The sequence below is a fragment of the Paralichthys olivaceus genome, chromosome 4 (genome assembly GCF_024713975.1).
Source record: "Paralichthys olivaceus isolate ysfri-2021 chromosome 4, ASM2471397v2, whole genome shotgun sequence".
NCBI lineage: Eukaryota > Metazoa > Chordata > Actinopteri > Pleuronectiformes > Paralichthyidae > Paralichthys > Paralichthys olivaceus.
The window spans coordinates 7,768,575-7,784,250 of NC_091096.1; the positions used below are offsets into that span (position 1 = coordinate 7,768,575).

General features: G+C 39.4%; 1 protein-coding gene across 1 annotated transcript; it reads right to left on the minus strand.

Moving 5' to 3' along the window:
- Positions 1-73: 73 nt before the first annotated feature.
- On the minus strand, positions 74-14,621 carry mapkapk5 (MAPK activated protein kinase 5). Its single transcript, XM_069523534.1, has 14 exons — positions 13,675-14,621; positions 11,873-11,946; positions 9,305-9,380; positions 8,189-8,286; positions 7,975-8,083; positions 7,487-7,576; positions 7,017-7,112; positions 6,814-6,894; positions 6,525-6,712; positions 6,128-6,248; positions 5,843-5,973; positions 5,488-5,603; positions 4,790-4,894; positions 74-4,127 (listed from the first exon to the last, which is right to left on the minus strand). Exons 1-14 carry the CDS (start codon positions 13,708-13,710, stop codon positions 4,033-4,035), a joined length of 1,416 nt encoding a protein of 471 aa, XP_069379635.1. The 5' UTR covers positions 13,711-14,621; the 3' UTR covers positions 74-4,032.
- Between the last annotated feature and the right edge of the window lie 1,055 nt (positions 14,622-15,676).

The window sequence follows — 15,676 nt, forward strand, 5'->3', positions numbered from 1 at the left end:
ATGTAGGTTAACGCGATTGTCAACTGTATATTAATCCAAGCAGGAATTCACACAAATAAATCCTCTAAAAACATTTTGAAAAGTCAAAGAATTCCTTTATTACAAAGTCAGCATGTTGATGACATTCCAGAGAATGAGAGAAGGCAGAAAGGCCAAAAGAAAATAGATGTGTTGACAGAAAATACAGCGAGTCCTTCATGAGGGATTTGGGTGCATGCTACATAACCGCCGAACAGGAGAAATAAAAACAGAGTGGTGAAGCAGACAAGAGGCTCTGGACTTTGAAATGATTTTTTTCAACATAGACAGGAACGGCAACTTCAAGTGAAATGTATGTCTTTCTGCCTGATGCCAGACACACAGAAGAATTTTTAAAAACTGAAATATATATATATATATAAACAGCTCTGTGTGTTTTATGAGTGCACATACAGCAGAGGAAACACAAGCAACTGGTATTTATCAAGAGTGCTGACGAAACCATTTCTGCCTTTCATCTCTCAAAGAAAAGGTATTAAAAGAAAAAGTAGAACAAGTCAGCAGCCATGTTAAAAAAAAGTATAAAAGTAAATCTGAAATGTCTTTTTTCATCGAGCGGATAAGAGGAAGAGAGGAGTTGTGAAAAATGAATGAATTTGTGAAACAAGTTGGGTGCTGGGTTAACTTCAATGTAAGTTGCCCAACAAGAGGATGCAGGGGGAGGAAACATCTTGAGAATCAACTGCTCTCTGGGTTTTCCAGTAGCACAGTCAGACTGAGCAGCAAACAGCAGGTAACTGTGTCAGACCCTGTGTTTCCCATGGGCTTCCATTGTTCCAGTTTTGATCGGTAAAGTCACCGTAACTTTACAGGATAAAAAACGCTGATAACTCACTGCCCTTCAACAATAAAGTTCTCTCAGGTAGCAGAGGATATAACTTCTGTTATTTGTGGGGAGGGGGGGGGGGGGGGGGGGGTGAGAGGAAGCAGCTCTGATGATTTGATTTGCTGAACAAACATGGTTCAGCATGTAGTGACCCACACATGCACACAAACACAGATTCATCGTGAAGTAAAACAAAACAGCAGCATTTTTTTAGTTTCCACTCAGAGGCCGTGCTGATTCTGTAATACTACTCAAACATGAATGAGCCCACATGAGATGAATCAAACACTTCTGCACGTTTAAACAAACAAGGCTGCAACCAATTATTCTTTTTTTTTTTTTAATCGACTGTGACCGCTATTATCTGGATTCATTGTTCAGTCTTTTAAAAAGTCAAAATACTGTGAAAAATCTAAGTTTCTCAAAGTCAACATCTTCAGATATCTTGTTTAAGTCTGACTAACAGATTCATTTTCTGTCAGTAGACTAATCAATTAATCAGCTGATTATAGGAGGAATATTTCTACCCCTTATTTTTGCAAAGTTCATTAAATTGCATCTTCTAAAAATAACCATTCACCATTTTACAAAGGCTACGCCATGGACTTTTTCTTGGCCAGGGCCTGTTGCCAAGCAACCGGCAGAGACAAGTTGCTATGCCCATTTTAGGTATGTAACAACGGTGTATTGTGGTTTTTGTCATTTGACTGTCAGGAAGAAATAAAAGCATTTTCCAAAATGTTGCCCACTCTTTAAACATCTCAGTTGTTAAATGAAGTTATAATTTTATGATATAAACTAATGCATTAGTCTTTTTTAAAGTTACATTAATTCCAGCGTCTTTCCAAAAACCAATACCCAGCATTGTAAATTAAAAACTTTCATATTATCACATGAAAACAAGACAATCACAAATATGAATCACTACAGTTAATTATTCTTAATGTCCCCCTTTATCCTGCTGTTTTGTTTTTGTAACTGATGAGAGCAATTAAGGATGAAGACGCCGCCCCACCAACAAGGCACGTTTGAGCGTAAAACTTAGCCATGTTATATTAAGGCCTTTTCACACACGAGCTGAGGATATTGTTCAGCTTCTAAGAATCACGTTAGTAATGATCGCCTCTGTTAGCTTAACCTAAATAGGAAATACAGACATACAAGGCAGGCTTGCACTCTATCTTCATTTCAGTTATAAATATACTGGATCCTCGCTGTCCTGAACTTTTCACGAACTTTACAAAAACAGCCCTTTTAGCCATAAGACAATGAATTGTTCAGATAATTGAATTCATTTTTAAATGGTTCATCAAGGAGTAGGAATTCTCTTAAATCAATAAAGGAACGTAATCCTCCAGTTTGTGTCAAAATGTCAGAAACCACCAGAATCGGAGAAGTGTGGTTTTCACTGGAAACATATTGCACCAATGTCTGCGAATATTCATACAGATGAAAAAGATTAAAAACACATGGCTCTCAACAGGAAAGAATGTTCACAGAAATAAATCTGTATAAACATAAGATTTTATCAAAAAGGGACAATTTCATAAGAACGTTTCAAGGATTTTTTGAAATAAACAAAATGGGTTCAAAACAAAGTGAACAAGAGAACAAATACATTTATCCATCTAACTGCTCCTCTCTCTCTGACACCTCAACAAGAATCCCTTCTTTTAAACATGTCTGTGAATAAATAATATCCGATAATATCAGAGCAGATGAGTTGCACAGTGCAGTGAAGGTTTCACTCTGGCTATTTAATGATAAGATATTAAATAACTAACTAGAAGCTGAAGATAAGTGACTGTGTTAAGTAATACTGACGACCTGATGCACACTATTCCACTGCCATGTACATGCATGCATTATGAATACATGTTTAAACCACTGCTCTATTGCACATTCAGCAGCACAGCAGGTTTTATGACATCGACATCCTCACAGACTTGATCAAAGGTGCTGACTGATCTTTTCGGACATTGCAGAGTGGCCTTTAAAAACCACTTAAATATTAACTGACCCTGGTCTGAATTCCAGTGGATACAACTTAACGTCAAAGCAACTCAAGCAGATTGTGTCTTTAAACGAAGACTGAACTTAAGACCTTTTAGAATCACATCATAAATATTTAGCCACACGAAAAGCTGTTGCAAATATGTGGAATTACTTGACGCACACAAACTTCCGAAGCTGACAAACGGTATCATCATCACTTCATGCACACGAGTAGAACTGAGAGACTGTGAAACCAACATGAATCTAGTCGAGTATGAAAAGTTAATCTTCACCTTGGAAATAAACAAAGACAATAAAATCTTAACTCGAGGTCCAATTACGGCTTTTTTATCCTTCAACCCCAAAATTTGGGCCTGAAAAACCCCTTAAAAGAAGGAGACATTAAAAAGCTCAGAAAAAGAGTTTAGTATATTAATGTTAGTTAAGATTGGTTTGTCAACAACACGTTGATCCATATGAGTCAGAAAGAAAGCCAGCATTGAGAAGAGGGATGTGACAAAATGAACAAAATTGAGGTTTCATTTTTTTCATTTCATGACATTTTCTTTTACCTCCATTCCCACTCCGCCCTCACCTCCAGATAACACAGAGGTCAAAGGTGTAGTTGCACAAAAAAACAAAAACAAATATCCATAAAGTTTAAACACAGTCTGAGAGTCAGACAAGTGTGTGGAAGAACAAAGTCACACCGTCGACAGCTTCTCACCTTTAGAGCCCGCTGCCAGGCTGCAAGTAGAAAATAATGGAACTCTTCTCTTTAAATAAATAAAGTTATTAGGATGATTAAAAGAAAAAGAAAATAGAATGAAATTACTGGGATAAAACAAAGGATATCTTTGACAAACATCTAATAAAAATTCCCTCCCAGAAAATAATTTCTTTCACAGATTTTTTCTCTTCTTTTGTCTCTTTTGCAAAAATGAAAATATAGTTTTTTTTCCATGTACTTTGCAAGTGTCCATTTAAAAAAGCATTGTAGTACCAATGAGTCCTTTTTGAAATATATCTACAGCTGTACAATAGGTTTTGCCAGTGAATTCATGAAAAACCAAAAATTAGCGTTTCCTTTTACATAAAAAGCGTCTTTACAGACATGGGTTAAAAAGGGTCATAACAAACAATAGAAAAAGAAGATAGAAAAACAGCTTCTGCTAATGAGATTCTTGGAGAATCGTCTTTTCTTCAATGGCCTGTTTCACTATTTCAGCCAACTTCAATCGGTCGACTTTATCTGAGAAGGCTCGTCCTGCAACGAAAAGATGTTGGTTAAAAACCTGTAATAATAAATAACCAGCGGAGCAAACTATTCACATAAATGGGTTAAAAATGTGTGTTTACTTGGAAAAGAATCAAGATTGTAATGCCTAACTAATTATACAAATAACTCATCTGCTTCGTTATCTGTTAGACTTTAACCACAGAGACAGAACATACTGAGCATTGTTTTCTGTTGATAGTTGGTTGGAAATAAAGCAAATGTTGTAGCTGTACTTTTTCACATGACTAATTCCATCTGTATTTTTTCGGTTAATCATCTGAGTCTTGATTATTTTATTGTTTAAACATAAACTTATCAACAACTATATATAAAAACAGAAATACAACCAAATATAGAGCTTGAATTAAGAAAATAAACATGTGCATTTGTTTAAACTTAACAAAACAATATTATCTTCTCTACATTATTCATTCTGAAAAATAAGATGTTCATGCCAGCGCATATTCTCAAAAGTAAGCCCCAATACAGGTGCCAATACAAATACGCACGAATGACAAAAGCAACGCAACTTTTCTACTAGATGTGAACAGGTAAAACAGCTGCTTTGATTTTAGTTTAATACTAAAGAGGATAAAGAAAAGACAAAGAGGGTGTTAGCTGAGGACAGATAAAGATGACGTGGTACTGACCGTCCCAGCTGAGCCCCTGCAGACCTTCTCTCAGCTGTTTACAGTCTCTGTTGAACCTCCAGGCGTCGTGCATCACCTCATTCAGCTTCTCGTCCTCATTCTCTCCTGGACAGACAAAAACATTCACCTCAGACGCTGCTGTTTTTCTCTCTCAGCCATTTTGCATTGGCAAGAGAACAATGTCTTAGTATATACAACTCATGTAGCCTAACGATATTAGGAGAGAATCACTGAAGTCATGTATAATAATAACAAATATATAGTTTCACAAAAAAACATGAAACAAGTGATAAATTAAGAGACGTGATAAATAAGAAACCCTGTTAACATCAGCCACATAAACAAGGGCAGCGCTGTGAACACATTGCAGCTGACAGGACATTATGTTTTAATTTAAATTTAATGATGATCAACTCCTGAGAAAATCATTAACAGTCGATCATCTGTTTCCTGAACATAAGTTTTGTTTTAATCTACAACTGGAACGAGAATAGAATAGAAATGAGAGAAAAACCAATCTACTGAAGACACATGTCACATCACTCATCAATCAACATCATTTAGAGCACAGTTCATCTGGGGTGTTCTGTATCGCATCAACAGTTTATACTGATATGCAACATAATCAGTGTAAATAAAGTAGTGGTTGAATGTCTGTGTTTAGGTGTAGTTAGTTATAATCTCCATGTTTTACTAACCAGCTTGTGGTAATATACACTGTGCAATGACGTCTCGTAATTTTTCCAGCGCTACGTTGGAGTCTTCCCCTCCATTCTCTGGGTCGTGGATGAAGAAACCATCACTGGGCTTTGGGCTGCGACAAGAACACCAAAACGCATTGGTATTTTTTCAAATACACAGATGAATCAGGACTATTTACTACATGGAGAGTGAAAGATCCAGTAAAGCTGTGACTGAAGAGAGTGAGTTTAATCTGAAGGTCAATGTTTCTAGACCACAGGATACATGAAAACATCTACTTTATGTCTCAACTTTTTTTTTATTTAAAATGAGAAAAGCTAATGAAAAGATTTGACAAAAGATGAATCATACCCAAGAAGTTTCCGCTTCCTGAGGATTGGGTTGTTGACAGAGTTTAGAGGCTTCAGGCTGACGTTATGATCCTGAATTCTCATGTTGGCCAACTGCTCTGCATGGGCCTGCTGGATACCTGCGACTACAGCCTGGGACAGAGCATCAGAGAAGAAGAGGAGGACACTATAATGCATAAGATGGCTGACTACAGAGGCCTCTGCTGGTGACTTCATTCAGGAACAGCAGAATGACCGAACAGCATTGGTGCAGTGCAAGATTTTGCACTTTTAACTTCCCACTCACCTTGTCCATCATCATCTGGGCGGATGGCAGCACATTGTCCAGAGCCTCGGTGCAGTTGAGCCACGGGTGATCCAAGACTCCCTCAATCGTAAGCCTCTCCTCCGGCTTCACCTTCAGCAGCCTGAGGGGAGGAGGCGAGGAGGGGAGGGAGAACAGAGGGATGAGCGGATGGATCAAAATAAGGAAGGAGATGTGGGAGGTAAGACAAGTGGGAATAATAGTGTCAAAAAAACATACAGGAATAACATTTAAGATGCAAGCAGGAGTGTGATAATTTTTTGCAAATTTATAAAAACTTGTACATATTAGTGAGTCAAAGAGTTTTTCCAGGTCTGTTAAAGATGAGCTGTAGCAATGAAGAGAGATTAGAAGGAAAAAGGAAAAACTAAAGACTTACTTGCGAACGATGTCCTTGGCCATCTCTGAGATCTGGCTCCACTCATCTTCAGGGAAGTCGAAGCTGCCCGTCATGATCTTCTTCCTCATGTCCTTTGGGATTGTGCGACTGTGGTGTTTGGAGTAAAACGGGGGATAGCCACACAACATTACGTAGATAATCACGCCAAGAGACCACAAGTCACAGCTCTGGAGAAAGACAAGAAACATTTATTTAAGAAAAATAAATCAACAATAAATCAAATATGAGAAACAAGACTCAAAGTGTAATTATTCTTATTTGAACATACCTTGTTATAGGTGTAAGGAGTGGGTGAGGTAGGTATAATTCCAGACTTTTCCTTCTGGTGTCTTCTTTGAGCCTCAAGTACCTGAACAGAGACGGTGGCAGAAGGGAAACATGAAGACATTCATTTAATAATCATTTACTGTTTATGATGTTCCAGAAACATCAAGACACAAACATGTCTCATGTGCTGTGTTAGCTTTTTACCTGAGGTGCTACGTAGTAAGGAGTGAACTGAGGGGTCATCAGGTCTCCTTGATCAATTTTGGCAAAGCCAAAGTCACACAACTTCACAGGTGCATCCTGTGGAAAAGACAGAATCACAGTGAGAGGGATGAATGTAGAGCAAGCAGAGGATTATGTTTCAGTGGCTTCTCATAAAACATTTCACTTTGCTTATATCTCAGTGGCTTAATAGATTTCCACTTGATAGTTTCTTGTTTCTATCACAGTAACTGCATATTGGATATTTCCTAATCTTCATCACTATCTTGACCACAGTCCACCAGATATTTCCTCCTCACAGTGTCTCAAAAGGTAAAGCAAAGGCTGCAGACTTGAAGTCCATCAAAGTTTCTATTCATATTCTGTATTCTGTGTTCAAAAGTACAAGTAGTGAGAACTGTGGTGATATTGGTGATTCCCAGCTGTGCTCTGTGAAACTTCCAGCCACTTACTAGAGAGTTATCCTTGAAGAGCAGGTTTTCTGGCTTCAGGTCACGATGCGCAATATTTAGGGAGTGACAGTGTTCCAAGGCTTGACTGATCTATAGGAGGAGGAAGAGACATGAGACTGAGCCACCGCTCTGTAGATGTGATGTTGCATCTATGGACCATGTGCCTCACTGCTAAACTGCTCCATGAGCTGCTCGATCGCAGTTATGATACATGCCAGTAAGTAGAAAAAGCTGCAATAAAAAAACTGGAAAAAAATGTACCAGCAGACATTAAAAACAGTTCCAACATTACAATGCACCACAGGAAAAATGTGTTTTACTGAAAGACGCTCAGATGAATCTTGACAGAATTGTGAGGATAACAACCCATTGGTGGACAAAGACTGAGAAGAACTGAATATTTACTGTACAAAAAGACATTCTGAGAACTTAAAGAGAGGCAGTCTGTGTGTGTGTGTTTATGTGTGCGCACGTCTGTCTTCACCCACCTGTTTAGTGACCTGGCTGGCCATCTTTTCAGTAAAGTGCCTGTGCTGACTGATTCTGTGGAACAGCTCACCGCCTTCCATCATCTCCATAACTATGAGAAGCCTCGCTCTGCAAAAAAAAACAAGAAAGAAGGGATGATCAGAGGAAACTGACAGAGAGGAGATGGATTTATCAAACAACACACACACACACAGACACACACACACACTTTACCTTGGACTAGACTCATGTGGGAACTGGACACTATTAGCATAAACCTCCAGGATTTGCACTATGTTTGGGTGGTTGGCACACATCATATGGAGACGCACCTGCGTGGAACAAAATCAAACACAGTAAAGAGAAATGATTGTGTCTTGAATTAAATACATTGCACCTGCTCTATTTATGGTTGGCATATATTTATGTGAACCTGCTCATATCTGGTTTGGAAAAAAAAATGGGTGACAGGAAAAGGTATGTTTTCTTGTTTGGTGGGTGTGTCAGAGATGCTGCCCAATCAGCAGCAAAGTGCAACCCTGCCGGATTAAAAAGACAGAGCACACAATGGATTCTTAAGTTCTCTACAAATGTGGCAGCTGCTCCTTGGTGTTGAAGATGTGGTTTACTACTACTTAACTGCTCCTGTTGAACGCCTGGGAGCTGAAGGTTGTCTAGAACTTTAGTAAAGAAGCTCTTACACAACAACTGCAACAGTTTTATCTTTATTTGGTCATGTTTATCATTGCAAGAATCTGTCTAAAGAACTGTGAAATAAAACTGATTCTACAAACTGCAAATTATTCAGCTGACAATGAGGTGGCATCTGCCAACTAGCATGTCGCAATGATTCATAATTATGCAGTGTCGGTCTAAGCAGAGAGTCATTTGCACAACAGACCGAAACCTTGCAGACCAGAAATGTAAATTGACCTCAATCTTACACATACAAACCCTGCACCCTCTTTTAAAAAGTGCCTGAAAAATATTTTATTCAGAGGTAATAATTTATGTGAATTTGCTCGTCAGTGACAGCTTTCCCAGTTCAGCAGTGAGAATGCTTGTGTGAAGTCTGTGTTGCTTGTTTTGACTGCATGTCTCACTGCTCAACTGCTGTTTAAGCTGCTTGATCAAAACAGAAGGCTGCTAATGACATGGAGAGGCTGCGAGACAAACTGTTCACATGAAGACAGAGTCGCAGACAAAGAGGCACAGGAGACAGATTGACAAGGGAAAGGAAAACAGGAATTAATAAAGACAGATAACAGGCGGGCAGACAGAGCATATTGATACTGCCAAAGACAACAAACAACAGGCATTAATCACAACTGCAGCTGAGATTCCTCTAACCTCATTTCTGGCCTTGGGGCGATCAATGAGGATCTTCAGGGCCAGGCGTTCCTGAGATGACTTCTTCACACAAACTCTGAGCAGGAAAGAAAAACAAGAGTCAATTATCGTCACCAATGTGATAATGCACAAGATCAACAAGGTGGTTTCTGTAGTGCAACAGGTAAACAGTGTGGGATGGATGGGTTTAAATGCATTTCTGTAGAATGTATTCACTGTTCACTTTAAATTAAAAAAATACACAGCCAGGCACGAATCAACATTCTCCACACGTCATCCCAGCTGACATTGGGCGAGAGAACACGCTGGACAGGCTACCAGTCTATTACAGGACTGACATTTAGACAATCAAGATTCTCGAATTAAAAACCGCGCAGCCATGGGGCAAGCATGCAGATTCCAGAGAGCAGGTTCAAACACAGAGCCATCTTGCTGCGAGGCGAGAGTGCTAACCACTGCAAAAACCACATATTATCTCAAAGGCCATCAAATGTTTGATATGATGCCAGGCATTCTCAAGCCTTTCCTATTACAAAACACAGCTGAATCAATGTGATGTAGTGTGTAGTCTTGTGAAATGATGGGGGCTATAAGCCTGACCAGATATTTTTGTTATTTTTCTCATCAGAAATATTCCCTAGTTTCATTCAAATGCTTTAAAAAGCTTTGTTGTCAAATTATTCGTGCTTGAATGTTGTTTTACAGCACCCTTCTCAAAGTCTGGGTAACGTGCGCTGTGAAGTAAATGTATTCCAGTGCTATATAAACACAGAGAACAGAGAGCAGCTGACTATGTGGAGCTCAGAACTGTATTTTGTCAACATAACTGTTTGTTATGCGGAATATGAATCAGGCCTGCAAGAGTAAATCCAAAGAAAATCCTCAATGGGTCTTGTATATTTTTCATTGTGACATGAAATAAACTGAAAATCCCTGGCAATGGTTTTCTTCGAAATGGGATTGTAACAGTACACATTTTAACCACAGAGTGTATATAAACACTCTTCCATTTCTGAAAAGCTCATTAACTCCTTCAATTACTAAAATATTCAGTTGGCTTAAAACTGTCACCTCTGGCCCTTAAACTCAGATTACACTATTAAAGCTTTACTGCAAGAAACATGCTGCTTCGGCCAAAGTTCAGTTCACTGGAAAGCAATACCTAATGAATCACAGTTAGACAGAGGGGGGGGCCGATACAGTGTCAGACATGAATGTGTTATGAGACAGGAGGAAGTGAGCTTTGGGATTGGTTTCAAATTAGACAAAGGTCTGAGTGGAATGCAGAGTCAGAAAAATAAATAGATGGGGTGAGTAAGATTTTCCAGAAAAACAAAGTACAGCATAAATCATAGAGTTGAAGAGTAAGTTTACGCAGAGACCTGATGAGTCAGTTTCTAAGTATTCTTGCCACTTGAAGCCAAAACTATACACATAAGAAAATAACGGGTTGTTCACTGCTGATCAAGAACTGGCTGTGATAGCTTCAAAGTGCAGAATGGGCAGGAGGAGTCAGTATTCGACATTGACATATTGCAGCTGGAATCAGCAGGGCAGTGAGACCTACACAGACGGCACTACACAAAGCCTAACTGGACTCAGAGCAGCCGCTGCCTCGCTGTAACATCTTGTAGTAACTGGATAAATCTCAGGATATATAAAAGTTATTTATACGAGCACATAATATCAGTGATAGCTGAGGCAGGAGAGGAGAATACTGATGCAATTTTAGGAAGCAGCAAACATGACAGAGAAACTCCAAACAACACTGGAATTAACTGGTGGTGATTCTATTTACAACACAACTCCAGTCTGTCCTCCAGATTAACCAAGTAACTCAGTGCATAATGGTTTAAATGTAAAAACACTTGAGTCAATGCTGCTTCTAGTAAGTATTACAAACATATGTGATTTCCTGTTATTCCCCATGTCTAAGAGTAGAAATGATTTTAAAAATGCAGAGGGAAGTGCCCAGATAAGAAAAACTGCTGAGGTTTAACCCTGATACATAAGGACATTCACTAGCTTTGACTACTTGATCTGAGAGCAGCTTCTCAAAAGAAGGTCAGCTGCTTTACACAGTTTCCTCTATAGCATATGGATAACATCCTGCAAGAGCCAAGACACCAAAAAGACAAAAGAAGTCAAAAACAGGCCACGATACTTTCACTCAAGGGTATAAGGGACAGACGTTTTGAGCTGGATTCATGTCTCAGATGCTGCAGCTACGTGGATTGTGTCTGTGCAGAAACAGCCACCGCCAATATTAACTAGAAAGGCACTCAGTTGAGTGCATACCTTCATAAATATCAGTCCTCTAACAGTGTCTGAAGTTACTTATTATTATCCCTTTCTCAGCAAGTGATTTCTCAACCACAAACAGATACTATAATGATGTCTCTTGGCCATGCAAACAACTTGTTCTTGTTCTTGTTCTAGTTTAAATAAAGAAAACATTTTGTCCTATTCTATCTCTGCAACACTGGACCAGCAGCAACAATCTGACAAAGCACAAACACAGTTAAATCAGTAGAAAAGGTGAAGGCGAAGAAACACAAACTGTCTCACCTGACTGGTCCACTGATGCCGGCTCCCAACTTCTGTGTCCAGTTTATGTTGTACTCATCCAGAATCGATGATTCCTATTGGGAAAAGAAACCACAAAATACACATTAAATGCTTGAAAGAAAAATAAGAGAGGCAAACAATTCTGCAAAAATGAATGTCTTACTAATATAATAATGAGATTATAGATCCCCTTCACTTTTCCCAGCAATAATTTTAGTTAGTTTTGCAACACAATCAACAGCCCAGATCCCACTGCCACCACATGAGAAAGAAAAACAAAACACACACTGTAAAATACAGACCACTCCCAATCATTGTCACAACACAGGTCATCAACTGAACTGCTCTGTCATAGTATAGACTTTAGAGTTTGGCTGATTCTACAGACATTCTACTCAGTGAGAGCAGTGGATTGTCTGATAGAAATCTAAGTCATTACTACCTGTTTAGATTCTTGAGAGAGCTTCACTCAGATTATTCTTGAAAAACAGGCAGTTGGCTGATATAAAACATGCCCAGGTGGGAAAACGTAGTCACTGCTGCCTATAGAGGGATAATAGAAGAGGGATGGGATGCTATCCTGGAAGAAGATGGTTGAAATGATTTAAATCAAGTGCGTTGTCAATATTTCCAGCCTTGTGAGGTATTCATTCATTAAATTGCCCATCCTCTCTTTATACTTCCATATACCTCAAATTCAAGATTGTAAAATTAATAAAATGTCCCCTTTTTCTGAGAATATATTGGTCTTGGCCAGAAGAATATGATCAATCATGAGCCACTGCCAACAGGTAACATGGTGTCTCCTCCCTATGACTTGCCAGCCTTATCACATCTCTGTAAATGTAAAGACCTTCATGATAATCAGGATTCATGATTATTATGCAACACAAAATGAGGTGCTTTTATTCACTTCACAGCTGCCCAGGAATCTGACTTCCTGTCACCCCTTTTTTTTTTTTTTCAAAACCAGATATGAGAAAGTTCACATAAATAGAGCAGGTGCAATGTATTTAATTCAAGACACAATGATATTAGCTTGATTCCAGAGAGCAGTCCGTTGAGGCAGAAACTACACAGGCTGTTTGCATACTTTGTTCCAAACCTCCTAACCAAACCTGTTCTGACCATTTCTTGGTTAAGGTTGTGCAAGGGTCTTGACACCAGAAAGTCTGGATTAAGAAAGCCTACACCACTAATCTCTATTTTCATGATAATGGCCCCAGTCTACATGCCGGGTGTGTTCCAGTTTCTAACTACTACTTCTCTCTGTGAAAGCTGGGGCCAGGGCCACTTGAGATCACATATTACTGCTGACATAGTTGCCCTGGCAGAGACGCATTGACGGGAGCAGGCCAGGAACAAATCCCAAAGCCAGGGGCAAATGGAAATGCTGGCTAGTTAATGACCACGATCCTGCCAGAGAGATCCAAGCTCCACAGTAATGATTGTCATGAGTTACACTTTTCCATGACACACTTTTCATAATCTACTATTTGTAAAGTACAAAGAGACAATGGGTAAAAAGTCAAGCAGACTTTTTATTGCAATCACATCAATTACTAGAGGCATAGGCAATTAAGATAACATAGATAGAAGTAACACCAACCTATTGAAAACAAATAAAGCAAATAAAAAAGCATCTGCAAAAGTCTTCAACCCCAACAAACATCACAACCATGTACCCTTGATGCTTCACTTGTTTATTTAGAACCAAACCTAAATCCGATTACTGCAACAAAAGAAAAGCGACAACAACATCTAGTTAAGATAAGATTCACATTTGATTGTGTTTAAATTACCTTAATGAACTTGTCTGCGTTGTTATCCTCCGACATGGTGTCCTGCTCCAGACAGATGAAGTCCGTCCCGTCGAGCTCAGCCAGTTGACAGTGGAAACAAAGCGTCTTTTTCTGACCTTTATAAGTTTTGGTCTTGCAAACCTGGGCTGGAACCAAGGTTTGTTAAATTGCTGCTAGTAACAGGACAAGGCCATTTGGGCAAAGCGATGTCCGGCCACCGATCAGCCAAAGACCCGAAGCCCACCAGCCGCTATGATGAAACGGTAGATCGGCCCAGCTCGGCTCACAACGTCGGGGTCCGACTCGCTCTTCCAGTCGTCTTGAATTCGCTGTAGTGACCATGTAGAGCGTCAAACTCCGAGCGATGTGACCAGAAAAGACGAAGACGAGTCCAACGAGGACCAGCCCACCACTTTTGGACGGGCTCAGAACATGGGACAAGACGTGTATTTTTAGCCGGCGCAGTGAGAGCTGGGGCTCTGCTAACGCTGCGAACACACCGGGTACCCGGCTAAGTTGCTAGCGAGTGAGCTTGTGCCACGATCGGAGCAGGTGGTTACACAACTACGGTGACATCCGAAGATAAACCAGGGTGGAGAAACCATCAGTATATCAGTATCGCCGGGGGAAAGCTGGGTTTGATCTGACACCGTGAGCACACCGTGTTCCCACAGCAGCAGCCTTTAATGTCGTCGAGTCGAGCCTGGTTGTGCGCTAGCGAGCCAGCTAGCTCAGCTGGCAAGTTAGTTTCCCAGCTCTGCTCCAAGCCTCTGATAATAACATTATTCCACGAGGAAGTACAACAGATACGATGCGTCCGTAAAAGAGGAATAACAGCGTCAACAGGTTAAAGAAGAATGTTTCCACCGGTAGTCAAGGAGAACCACGTATCTATGGACTGTTTTCTAATCCCACAGCTTCTTGTCAGTGAGGATACACAACCCGAGTCGGCACTACGCAGTAGCAGCCCGAGCATAACGCCTGATGAAAATTATCCACAACTTTAATAAATTCAGACAAAATATCGATGCACACATTTTTTTCTATTGGTGTATACGTATTTGTGATATTTTTGTTGATTCCAGCGTGGAGTTTATGTGGATTTGTACGATTAACTGTTAATAATTTCAATCAAATAAGTTTGGGACGGACGCCCTTCGGTGGGTCCTTACAAGGTCCCAGTTTGCAGATTTAAGAATAAACCCGTGGATGCAAACAAAACATTCTGGATACACACTCACTGCTGAAGATAACACTCATGTGATCGTGACAGTTTCTGTGATCATCCACTGAGCTACAGCCCCCAAATAAACACAAACTCACATACACACACTTTGTCGACTGTAGTTGAGCTTCTTTTTAGCATTTGCATTTTCTTTTGCTATATATAAAGGCTTAACGACAACTGAAGGCAAACGTTGTACTTTACAACATTCAATATTTAACTTTAAGATAACAAAAATGTATCTGACTAATTGACTTATTTGTTATTGTATCCATAAAATAGATAAGAGTACATTAGTCATCACAAATTGGCATTGCAATGTGCACCATCAACCTCATAAATCACAAAAAAAGACATTAAATAAAAATAAAAATAATATAAAATATGTTGTTTATAAGCAGGTGTGACAGAGAGTAGAGTTTGTGACCAGCAAATATTTTGAATTTTTGCTTGAAAATTGTGATCAAAATAGCTTATTTTTTTATTGCTTATTTTACATTATATATAATTTGTAAAAAAAAAAAAAAAAATGCATGTACGCATGCACAAAACACACGATGAAATGAATAATTTCAGGTGCGTAATTGACTGCAATCAATAGATAGGGTCCCGTATTATGTTAGCAGTAAGCCAATCTTTGCCAACTGTTAAATAATATTCTCTGGGTGGCAGCCATGTGACACAGAAGACTTTGGGATTCCACTAAACACCAGCACATTATAATGCAGTGGGTCAAAAATACTGAAACTGAAAAGAGGCTGGCTTCTACAAGAGGCA